The sequence below is a fragment of the Gadus macrocephalus genome, chromosome 8 (genome assembly GCF_031168955.1).
Source record: "Gadus macrocephalus chromosome 8, ASM3116895v1".
In the NCBI taxonomy this organism is placed as follows: Eukaryota; Metazoa; Chordata; class Actinopteri; order Gadiformes; family Gadidae; genus Gadus; species Gadus macrocephalus.
The window spans coordinates 21,401,107-21,413,927 of record NC_082389.1 but is presented as its reverse complement, the minus strand read 5'-3'; the positions used below and the strand labels follow the sequence as shown (position 1 = coordinate 21,413,927).

Genomic DNA, 12,821 nt, shown 5'->3' with positions numbered 1-12,821 from the left:
AAATTAGCTGTGATTTATCTACTGTAAATTACTGTGAAGATGGAACAAATTACTGTGAACTATTTAATGTAAATTACTGTGAAAATAGAACAAATTACTGTGAACTTTTTACTGTTAATTACTGTGAAATTATAACTAATTACTGTGAACTATTTAATGTAAATTACTGTGAAAATAGAACTAATTACTGTGAACTATTTAATGTAAATTACTGTGAAAATAGAACTAACTACTGTCAACTATTTACTGTAAATTACTGTGAAATATGTACAGTAAATTAATGTAAAAGTACTGTGAAAGTAATGCAATTTATAGCCAGTAATTTACTGTAAATTTACAGTTTCTTTTTTATTTTATTTTTTTATTTTTTTGGATTTTGAATTTTGGACAGAAAGAAATAAAGGAAAAAAAAGGAAAAACATACAACATACTCATGGGTGTAACAGTATAGGGTCACATTCTTCTCAATACATCGAAGTACAGTGTCATACTATTCCAGGCACAGTGCATACATAATCCATTTTTCCCAACGTTCAACACATTTCTCCAATTCCAATCTTAAAATATAAGTCAGTCTCTCCATACAGTAAACTTCTTTCACTATCCCCCTCCACTGGTGCAATGTTGGGGGGTCAGTTTGGAGCCATCTTCGGGTTATAGCCTTTCTACCACATGCCAAGAGAATCTTTAGCAGGTATTTGTATTCGTGAGGGATAAAGGTAACACTTTAGTTTGATAGTCCACTGTTGACACTCAACAAGCCATCAGTAGATATTCAGTTGCATGTCAACTGTGAATGAGTTGACATTCAAGCAACATAGCTAGGCTTTGTGACTTCGCCAGAAAGATGTGTCGGCATCGATTAATTCTCTCTGGCCCTCTACCCGATAAGGGTAATGATGAGCGTTATAGTAGACTATTGTCTCTAAATCGCTGGCTGGCCCTATATAGCTCAGAGCAGGGCTTTGGTTTCATAGATAACTGGCCCTCCCTGTGGGGTCGCCCTGGTGTGCTCATGAGAGACGGCCTACACCCTACTGGGTTAGGTGCCTCAATTATGTCAAAAAACATAGATAGATGTCTTAGTCAGGCGTGACTCATCCACTCACAGCACGCTGGGCTGCAGGAGTTTAGTAAACCTGCTAGCAACATGATAGTCTACGTTGCAGAGTCTAGAACAGAGTCTAGAATAGCAGATGGGTTAGCTGAACCAGGATCTATTGCACCAATTGTTTCAGAGCTGAGTGTTAACCGGACTCCCTCTGTAACTAACGCTGTACCTATATGTACGGTGGGCCAAAACTGCATGTCAAACCGCATGTCAAATCGCATGTCAAATCGCATGGTAAATCGCATGACGCATGACGCATCGCATGAAATTAACGCTGTACCTATATGTACAGTCGTGCAAAATCGCATGTTAACTCGCATGACAGAGCTGAGTGTTAACCACACTCCCTCAGAAATTAACGCTGTACCTAGTACAGGCGTGCAAAATCGCATGGCAAATCGCATGATAAACCGCATGTCAAATCAAATACTAACAACTAACCGGACTCCCCCTGAAATTAACACTGTACCTATATGTACGGTGGCGCGGCCCCGCTCTGTCTCAAGGTGTAAAACCCGCAGGCGAGCGCCGCGACCAGTAAGTCCAACTCTGGCGATCCCACTGATCGCCTCAGAGCTGAGTGTTAACCAGACTCCCTCTGAAAATAACCCTGTACCTATATGTACGGTGGTGCGGCCTCGCACTGTCTCGAGGTGTAAAACCCGCAGACGAGGGCCGCAACCAGTATGTCGAAACCGCGGTATCCCCTTGACCGCTTCAGAGCTGAGTGTTAACCAGACTCCCTCTGAAAATAATAAAAGGGAAGTACTCAGAATAGGGTTCATGAACATAAGGTCGCTTTCATCGGAGGCGCTCTTGGTCCATGATTTAATTATTGATAAAAAGATCGACATACTGGGGCTTTCTGAAACCTGGTTAAAACCAGATGAGTTTCTAGCCTTAAACGAAGCTACTCCACCCCATTACGTTAGCACCCAAGTATCTAGAGAAGTTAAGAAAGGTGGTGGAGTAGCCCTGATATCTAATTCTAAGCTTAATTTAAAGCCGAAGAATAGATATATTTTCAGATCCTTTGAGGTGCTAGCGCTCTGCACCTCAGCTCCTCGAGAAGCAAAACGAGTTCCAGACTCTTTTGTTTTAGCTGTAGTATACCGCCCTCCAGGACCGTATTCAGTTTTTCTGGATGAGTTTTCTGACTTTGCAGCTGATTTGGCTACATATTCAGACAATATTTTGCTTATTGGGGATTTCAACATTCACGTGAATAACCCGTCTGATGCCCTCGCAAGGGCTTTTCTGTCCATTACAGATACGCTTGGCTTCAAACAGCTCGTCCAGCAACCAACCCACATCGGTGGAAACACGTTGGATCTCGTTCTGACCCGCGGTGTTGACATTTCGCAGCTAGTGGTCTCTTCCTACACCTCAGCTTTATCAGACCACTTTTTGCTCACTTTCCAGGTGGTGGTATCCTGCCCCTGCGACGATCAGCAAGCTACTTTCAGCTGTCGCCGCATCACACCTGCAACCATTACAGCTATGGAAGATAAGTTATCTGGTTCACTTGCACCTCTCTGTAACTATAGTGGTTCTGTGGAGTGCCTTACTGATGACCTCAACATTGCCTTGTCTGTTGCCATTGATTCAGTTGCTCCGTACGTAACTAAAAAACGAACATTGAAAAAACCAGCTCCTTGGTTTAATGCAGAAACTCGCATTTTGAAGCGAAATTGCAGGATCCTTGAACGCAAATGGCGCTCGACTAAACTTGAGGTCTTTCATCTTGCATGGCATAATAGTCTGATCACCTATAAGGGTGCGCTGACTATCGCCAGGAACGCCTACTTTTCTAGTATCATTAATTTGAATAGAAATAATCCTAAGTTTCTTTTTGACACGGTGAGGAGTCTCACTCAGAAACAGAATCAGACCGTAGGCTCCTCGATCTCGGCAGGTGAATTCATGGATTTCTTTGAGAATAAGATTCAATCAATTAGAGAGGAAATTGATGCTTACCGGGCGGCTAATCCTACACATCCTGTGGGGCAGGATGGGGTTCTGCCAAGTAGGATGGTGAACTCTGACGCAACTCTTTTGGAGTTTAAGGCGATTTCCTTGGTGGAACTTGAAAGGGTGATAAAGGCCTCAAAGCCAACAACTTGTATGTTGGATCTGCTCCCTTCTAGGGTTCTTAAGGAACTTTTTCCAACGGTGGGGCCTGTTATCCTCTTGCTTATGAATCTTTCGTTTTCAACAGGAATTGTTCCTTCCAATTTCAAGGCTGCAGTGTTAAAACCGCTACTCAAAAAGCCTGGCCTAGATCCTGAATTAGTCAGGAACTATCGGCCTATATCGAATCTGCCCTTCTTGTCTAAGGTACAGGAAAGGATTGTAGCAAAGCAAATTGTTGATTATTTGACGAGGAATAATCTCTTCGAACCTTTCCAGTCGGGGTTCAGGAATTTCCACTCAACTGAAACTGCTATTACAAGAGTTGTAAATGACATCCTTCTTGCTTTGGATAAAAACACAAGCACAATGCTTGTGATGTTGGATCTGAGCGCTGCGTTTGATACGATTGACCATGGCACTCTTCTTCACCGTCTTGAACACTATGTTGGTTTCGGGGGTACGGCTCTTGGTTGGCTTGAATCGTACCTCACAGATAGAACCCAATTTGTGCTTCATGAGGGTGCAGAATCGAAGCATTGTAAATTGCGCTTTGGCGTACCACAAGGGTCGGTTCTTGGTCCATTGCTTTTTGCAATTTATATGCTTCCCCTCGGTGACGTTATCCGCGGCTTCGGAATTAGTTTCCATTGCTATGCGGATGACACCCAGCTCTACATTCCTGTAGATTCCGGGGATTCTGCCCAGATTCAAAAGGTTGAGTCCTGTTTGGCTGCTGTGAAGGGCTGGATGTCACAAAACTTCCTACAGCTTAATACTGGGAAGACAGAGCTTATGATTATCGGCTCGAAGCGGGACCGGGAAAAGTTTGAGGATGTCTCTCTGTGGTTGGATGGCTTCGCCATCCCACAGAGTGCATCCGTCAGAAATCTTGGTGTCTTGTTTGACCCTCAACTATGCTTTGATCAGCATATAAGAAGTATAACTAGAATTGCCTTTTTCGATTTGAGAAACATTGCAAGAATCAGATCAATGTTATCTGTAGTGGATGCAGAGACACTGATTCATGCGTTTGTCTCGTCAAGACTGGACTATTGCAATGCACTGTTCTCGGGATTACCGAACTCTACTACAAAGAGTCTACAGCTGGTACACAATGCGGCAGCTAGATTGCTGACCAGAACGAGAAAGTTTGATCATATTACACCTATTCTCGCCTCTTTACATTGGCTACCAATAACTTTCAGATCAGACTTTAAGGTGCTATTGCTAACCTATAAAGCCTTGCATGGACTATCTCCATTGTACCTGAAGGACCTGATTATTCCTTATAGTCCTTCTCGGTCTCTCCGGTCTTCGGGAGCCGGCCTTCTTTCATTGCCGAAGGTTAAAAAGAAATCGGCTGGACAGAGAGCATTTGCCTATCGAGCCCCCTTTTTATGGAATAGGCTGCCATCAGCGATCAGGGAAGCTGACTCTGTGGAGCTATTCAAAGGGAAGCTCAAAACGCACCTCTACAATCTTGCATTTGGAGTGTGAAAACAACAGATGCGTAGTGAAGACTACTCTGTTTGCTTGTGCTTTTCTTATTACATTATACATTCCCACTATGTACTTTTCCGTTCTAATTCAATATTCTGTCAGTTGTAGCGTGCTGCGGGTGCTGGACTGGATGCCTGGACTCTCCTCATGGATAACCGGCCAGAACCCCATCACCATTTTAATATGATGTACATGTATTTACCTGTATGCCATTTGTGGCACCCATTGCACTCCTGACCATCCCTGGAAGAAGGGATCCCCTACACTGCGTTTCTTCTCAAGATTTCTTCCTTGCTGATTCAAGGGAGTTTTTTCTTGCCCGTGTGGGGGCATGGGTAAAGGGGGGTGTCACAAATATTTGGCCTGTTAAGCCCTTTGAGACTGTAATGGTGATTAAGGGCTATACAAATAAAATTGAATTGAATTGAATTGAATTGAAATTGAATTGAATTGAATTGAATTAAAATTGAATTCAACCGAACTATCTCAACTGATAAGCAACATGTATTCAACTAACTGTAAGGTAACTATAAGTTGCACTATTAGTAGATGGTTAGTTGATATTTGACAGAGCTTGTTCAACAGATAAGAAACATGGATTCAACTAACTGTCTGTTAACTATAAGTTGCGCTATTAGTAGATGTTGTTTTGTACACGTAGCATGCATTCAACTAACTGTCAGTTAACTATTAGTTGCATTATTAGTAGATGGTTAGTTGATAATCAACAAAGCTTTCAACAGATAAGAAACAAGCATTCAACTAAGTTAACTACACGTTGCACTGGTGTTTAGTTGATATTCAACAGTGAGTTAGTTGATACTCTACAGAGCTTGTCAACAAATATGTAACATGCATTCAACTAAGTGTTAGTTAACTATAGTATATTTTTATTTCGTTCATTTATTTTTACAAAAACAGTCTGCAACAGACATTGTGCTTTTTACTACATGTTCTTTACAAATATTCAACTATCAGAGTGTCAACTTCTAGTAAGTTGACTATCAACTGCTGTTATTAACCAATTCTCAACTTACGTTTCATATGGATCAACTTTCCTCCACTCACAAGGAACACATCTAATGAATGAACATTCAACCCTCTGTTGATCATATATGTTCATTGTAAAATATAGATGAGAATATTTTATCAATCAATAGGCACCCTGTGTAGGTGACAACCTGTTCATTGTCATATGACTGTCGACAAACTATCAGTCAATATTCAACTAAGCATTAGTAGAGAGGTCTTAGGACTGTCAAATTAAAGTGAAAACAGTTTAGTGTCTACACACTATTAACAGAGCAAAACAGAAAATAGTTGACTATCAGTTGATTCTCAACAAACTATCAGTCGATATTCAATTAAGCATAAGTAGACAGGTCTCAGGACTGTCAAATTAAAGTGAAAACAGTTTAGTGTGTGCAAACTATTAACAGAGCAAAACAGAGAAAATAGTTGATTCTCAACTAACTATCAGTCGATATTCAATTAAGCATTAGTAGACAGGTCTTAGGACTGTCAAATTAAAGTGAAAACAGTTTAGTGTCTACACACTATTAACAGAGCAAAACAGAGAAAATAGTTGACTATCAGTTGATTCTCAACAAACTATCAGTCGATATTCAATTAAGCATTAGTAGACAGGTCTTAGGACTGTCAAATGAAAGTGAAAACTGTTTAGTGTGTGCAAACTATTAACAGATCAAAACAGAGAAAATAGTTGATTCTCAACAAACTATCAGTCGATATTCAACCAAGTATTAGTAGAGAGGTCTTAGGACTGTCAAATTAAAGTGAAAACAGTTGAGAACAGTAGTCTACAGACTAGTAACAGTACAAAATAGAAAAAAAGTTTTACAAAACTAATCAGTAACACTGGATGACCACAAAGTGAAATAAACTAAACATAAGCAGGATATCAGACACGGAAAACAACTTTATTATTTGAAAATAAATAACTAAACGTAATCAGAAATTGTGGTACAAAGGCGAAGAGTTCAAAGGGCAATGTACATTTATAGTAAGTCAAAGAACTTCAACCAGGCTTACTTTGAACTTTTTGAAATGAAAGGATAAATCCGGTGTAAAATGGATCTGGGATATGTTTAACATGATAACGAAATGGGATGTTCATTTGGGAGCAAAAAAGTGAATGTAGACGCATTCTTAAGTTGGCTGTTTTTAGCCGATTCTACCAAAACGCTATAAACTTGGAACGATGGGGGCATGTCTCGTGGTAAAAACGAAATTGCTATTTTAAACCACTTAAAAGGATAGAAGTAGCCCGACACTTCTTTGGTAGTATAATAAGGGTCTTAAAATATAAAACGAGGCATTGATAACTTTGTAAGTGTACAGAATGTTTATTAAAAATGATATTTTATGCACACAATACCATCAGAAGTTCACCCATCGACACCATCTTGTATTTAAGACTTGATAAGTAGAATGGCGAACACAGAGCTTAGCTTGCGTGTTCTTCCCGGAGGTCACAATCTCTGTATTTGTCAATGTACTTATATCGAGTCTTAAATACAAAATGGCGTCGACAGGTGAACAACTGATGGCATTGTGTGTATAAAATGTAATTTGTAATAAACAATCTGTACACTTACAAAGTTATCAATGCCTCGTTTTATATTTTAAGACCCTTACAATACTACCAAAGAAGTGTCGGGCTACTTCTAGCCTTTTAAACTGCTTAAAATAGCGATTTTGTTTTTACCACGAGACATCGTTCCAAGCATATAGCGTTTTGGTAGAATCGGCTAAAAACAGCCAACTTAAGAATGCGTCTGCATGTGCTTTTTTGCTCTCTCCTTTCACCCCTGTCCCTTTAACCCTTTTTGGAGAATGGTATGAGTTTTTTTTTCCTCTTCAGCTCTTCAATTTTAAGGGCAAGTTCTACAACAATTTTGGACTGGCAGAGCTTTGCTAAATGAAGGAGCCTCTGTTCGCCTTTGATTCCATCCAGGACACTCCTCTCTGCAATGTAGAGCTCCGCGATTGCTGCGGTGTCTTTAACTGCGTTTCTAGAAACACGTGCCTTCAGGAATGCCCTCGACATCTTGCGTCCTTTTTGAATTAGTTTAAGGACCCGGCGGTACCTTTTAACAACATCCGATATTGTTGTCACTGAAAATGGAAAATAAATTAACAACAATAAAACACTAATATAAATACAGTTTACTTCTCCCCAAAGATTGTTGTGATTAGTCTTAGTTGCAGGGTAAGGGTTAGTATGTACTTTTAGAAAAATGAAATTTTCATAGGGGTGCTAATAATTCTGCCCTAAGCTGTATCCACTATATGTAATGTCCAAACCTAAAGAAATACAGCACAACTCTATAGTTTACTTTACCTCGAAGTCCTTTGTTCTTTGAAGCCTTTTTGCTCTTCTTTTTGTTTTTCTTTTTGTGCTTCCTCTTTTTCTTGCGGCCATCAGAGGAGGAAGAGCTTGTATCACTGCTCCTGGAATCGGTGGAGTCAGTGCTGGAGTTGGAACTCGAGTCAGTGTCTGACTCTGGGTCGGTGGCAGTGTTGTCCATTTTCTCACCTGAGAAATGACAAAAAGCAGAAAAATACAACTTAAAACAACCTTAAAGTACAACTTTACCCCCTGTCTCAGCATAACTTCTCCCACTGCACAATTTCGAAAAATACGTTCTGATCAAGGTTCTGACGGCTGATAGTCGGGAAGGGGGTGGCTGTAAAGGAGGTGGGGTTAAGCTAGCTTCCACTCAGGAAGATCTGAATGACATGATTTCCTTGAAAAACGGAGTGAGACAAAGTCTAAAGGTACTGTCGCTACACGATGTGAGCTCATATGCTCATATGTCTATCAGACGTTGTGACATAGAGTGACCCTCATACGATGGGTGAACCCCAATATTGTTGTGGTATATTGTTGTAAAATTCTAGTGAAGCCACATTCATTCTTGAAAGTCCTTAAGTAAAACTTTACTCCAGCTTTACTAACCTTGATTTGCTGAAGGCCTTTGCTCAAGCTGCTGCTTGAGCAAAGCATTCTCCTCCTCCAGCTCATTGATTCGGGACTGCAGCTCTTCCGACCTTTTCTTCCATTGCACTTTATGTGGTTGAATATTTTCGATATTACTAACTGCAAAATAGGATAAAAAATAGAATAAACAAGTCAAACCTTGTAGGAAAATTTAACATGTTAACTTTTGTACAATGGTATGAACTATACATGTATTACCCAGTTTTGGCATACTACTATCCTTTGTCATAGGTGAATTATCAGGACACACAACGGAAAATGATGGTTACTGACAGAAGTTGATGCATCAAAATTAATGCACCAGATGGCTATATTAATGTTATTGGTGTCCAAAATCACACAAGAAAATGTTGGTTATAAACAATACATTTAGCATTGTTAAACAGCAAATGAAGTGCATGTTATAAATAAAGACATTTAGAGACAGGACAAAAGGGCATTATCACTGTGGAATCACTTTCACACATTTTTAAAGGCTTTCACACATTAAAGGCCTTAGCCTATAGTACAAGCTTTTATACATTCATATTTTGATTATTTATATGTGTATGTTTTAAAGTGAGATATACAGGTTTTAAAACTATCAATTCTCACATTTTCCTTGAAAACCAAGCCAGTACAATCATAATTCCTTTTTATATATAGCACGGTAAATCGCAATATTGGTCACCATAATCACATCGCACAAATTCTCCAAATCTTCGCCACACTAATAGGGTGCACCGCTGGCGCAACAGGCACCTCTGGAGGGACGACTCTTACCAGTCAGACGTTACGTTACATATTAGTGGTATTAGATCAGTGTCATTGGGAGGGTTTATACAAAGATTCTTGAGTGACCTTTTTTAATACCTTCACAATATTTTTTAATACCAGCACGACTTCAAGCTGCAACTGTAGCAGCGTGAAGTAAAGTGATGAACAGTAACAGTAAGGCTACAACACTTTGCCCTTCACAAGCCATGTGACTGTGGGTCAATGTTAGTCACAATGGTGGTACAGTACTTGAAGAGCCAAATATTTTCTGAGGGAGTACTCATTGTTAAAAAGTTTGAAAACCACTGGCTACCTCACTTTCTCTGTCACTCATACACTTGAATGAATAAACATTTGTCAACATTGAAACTACACCCAGGGGTAGGCAACCTTTATATTTTTGTCCAGAGCCACAAAACGCCTTATAAGTTAGGGGTGTAACGATTCATGCGATAAATCGATGAATCGATTGTCAGTCCTACCGATTCAACTAAATCGATCTGCTAAAATAAATAAATAGAATGAATCGCTTTGGCTTCACCAATAATCGATATAAATGCTTTAAAACGTATGAATCGATCATGATTAATGTTTTAAGACTTAGTTTACACGTTTATTTTGTGAAGTGCAGCTCGGTAATCCGTAACTCTGTCATCAGCTAGTCAGCTTGCAAGGAAGTCCCACAAGTTTTTTTTCTCCCTCACCCTCTAATGGTGCATTTCAAACATGGCAGAGAGCGGCAGCGAGATTGTTAATGCACCAGCAAACTTGAAATCCAAAAGTGTGGAAGCATTTTGGCTTCGCAAAGAATAGTGGTAAAATTGACAAGGGGTGTCACATTATTGCATGTTTATTTCACAGATATAGAATTTTGGTTAAAAGTTACTGAATCGAATCGTGGTTTACAGAATCGAATCGAATCGTTCCAAAATATAATAATTGTCCTTGAATCGAATCGCCTACTGAATCGTTAATCAAATCGAATCGTCTGAAGCCAAAGATTCACACCCCTATTATAAGTGGAGAAGCCTGTACAAATTTTGAAAAGTATGCTGTTGTGTTTCTGTTGGAGAACCTAAAAATTCATTCAGGCTCACACACACACACACACACACACACACACACACACACACACCTTCCCGTGAGGATGGACACTGGGGTTTCAACAGCCTTCAGTGTGCATATTGTATACATTTCTCTGCAAACCTATGTCGGCATCATGCCTTCAGTGTCTTGAACAACCACAAAGGTTGCACATATTATATTCATATTTTATCGTATTTGTCTAAACGCATACTAGACTGTAGATAGATTTGAGTGAAGTTACCAACACAATAGATTGCTGAGTTTTAGTAACCCATGTATTGATTTAACATAAATAACATGAATACCTTGTGCATGTGTATATTTATTGCACCTATCTGTTCTGTTTAATGATAATTTCATATGAAAACACATGGTAATAATTGCATGAATAAATCTCTGTACAGGGTGGGGATTTCAACATGCAGCCTTTCTTGATGTATATTTGTAAAGGGAAATCTTGTGCCTATTTTAGAACATTATTCTATTTTTCTTAGAACCTAACAATTATTCGTAAGTATGTAATGTCATACCTACATCTCTGACGTTTATAATAAACCAAGCCGTTTGAAAATCTGTTGAAAGTTGAGCAAGTTATGGTTATTTAAAAAGTACATGTACCACTACCAACACAATGTTACGGGTGAGCAGCTTATTGTGGTAAGTGGTGACGTTCAACTCCATTGGCCAGCAGCGCGGACGAGACATCTAGAAACAGTTTGAGTATTACAATAACTTTACAAATGTGTCAACCCAACTTACCAGCAGTAGGCATATTGGAGCTTTCTCCTTCATTCCCCCGCTGTCCTTTTGCCCGGGTAGAGCGCTCAGGCCTTTCCATCATATTTCCAGGCGACGCCGAACTTAACTGATGGAAAATCATATGCTGGTACTGAAACAAGAGATAGGCCTAACATAAGTGGTTCACACATACAAGTAATGGCGCCTGCTTTCGAAATAAAACAATAACTGTTGAGAGAGGGTTGATACTTACCATAGCGACAAGATCCAATTTATTTTGCGCGGACTAATAGCTTCTTTCAACGGCACAGAGTTGGCGGTGCGGCTTAGCCAATCGGACGGTAGAAGCGCTTGATTATTATGATTGAGTCAGGCATCAACCAGGGAATCAGCCCAACCTTTGCGGTGGGAGGTGTTTAGATGTAAAAATCAAGCGTACCTCCACATATTGAACTAATAACAGAAAAGTGCGCCAGATTTTCAAATCAGTGCCAGTAACATCAGTTATTTCCTCTGCCCACCGGTGCTATGGCTTCGCTTGTGGGAACACTTTTGAGAAAAGTGAATGTCAAGGAGTAAAAAAAACCATCATTCAAGTTGATAACATGGTTGCAAAAGAAAAGGTTGCTGCAAAGAAAAGTGAAATGCAAAAAGTGCAGACACAAAATGAAGATGGTCTACTACAGACAGTCCACAGACCTCCACATCTGGTAAGTGTGCTAATGTTATTAATTATTGTTAACTCATGGGCCCATCAGTTGTTTGGCAATCGGCACAACAATTTAGGTTGGAATATGATATTATTGCGAGTTTCCGCGCCTCCACCGCGCAGCAGCTCGTCGCCTCCCTTCATTTCAAAGAGGGAACGTGGCAGAGGGGAGGCGGTTGCCCTACCGCTCAGCTTTCCCAAACTGTTCTCTCGACTTTATTATTGGTAAAAGCTCATACAGAGACTATTACACCGGTATACATGTTTTAAAAGAGAAATACATGTGATGAATTTCTGGTCAAGCTATCCCAACGAGGATGATTTTTTAAAAAGTCACTTTTCGTTTTTCGTGTTTTGATTTCCAAACGGATATGGATTGAACGGAAGATACACAGATTTTGGGGCCATAGCATTTGGTGCTGTCACGTTAAAAATTGTAACGGGGGCGAAAATTGTACCGGCCTACGTCATCCATAGTAATCCATTCCAAACCTGCCTGGCAACAGACGATCGCAACGGGGGATCCCGTCGAATGACGTGGAAGCAGGGACGTGCACAGGGGGGTTGCTCAGGTTGCTTGGGCAACTGCCCATATGCCCTCCTCGACTCAGGTTGCCCTTCCTTTTTTTTTTTATTATCATTTAATGGATGCAGAATTTCATGTAGGCCTAGATAAAAAATATCGCCACTCGAAACATTTCATAAAGTAAGCGTAGCCTCATTCAATTCCGTTCGGGCACTGAGAGTGAAAGTCAGTAGGGGGA

The 12,821-nt window shown here is 40.0% G+C and overlaps 1 protein-coding gene across 1 annotated transcript; it reads right to left on the bottom strand.

Annotated features, from left to right (window-relative positions):
* Positions 1–7,565: 7,565 nt before the first annotated feature.
* Positions 7,566–12,557, bottom strand: LOC132463606 (coiled-coil domain-containing protein 106-like). Its single transcript, XM_060059886.1, has 5 exons — positions 11,602–12,557; positions 11,370–11,499; positions 8,727–8,867; positions 8,109–8,303; positions 7,566–7,882 (listed from the first exon to the last, which is right to left on the bottom strand). Exons 1-5 carry the CDS (start codon positions 11,602–11,604, stop codon positions 7,584–7,586), a joined length of 768 nt encoding a protein of 255 aa, XP_059915869.1. The 5' UTR covers positions 11,605–12,557; the 3' UTR covers positions 7,566–7,583.
* Between the last annotated feature and the right edge of the window lie 264 nt (positions 12,558–12,821).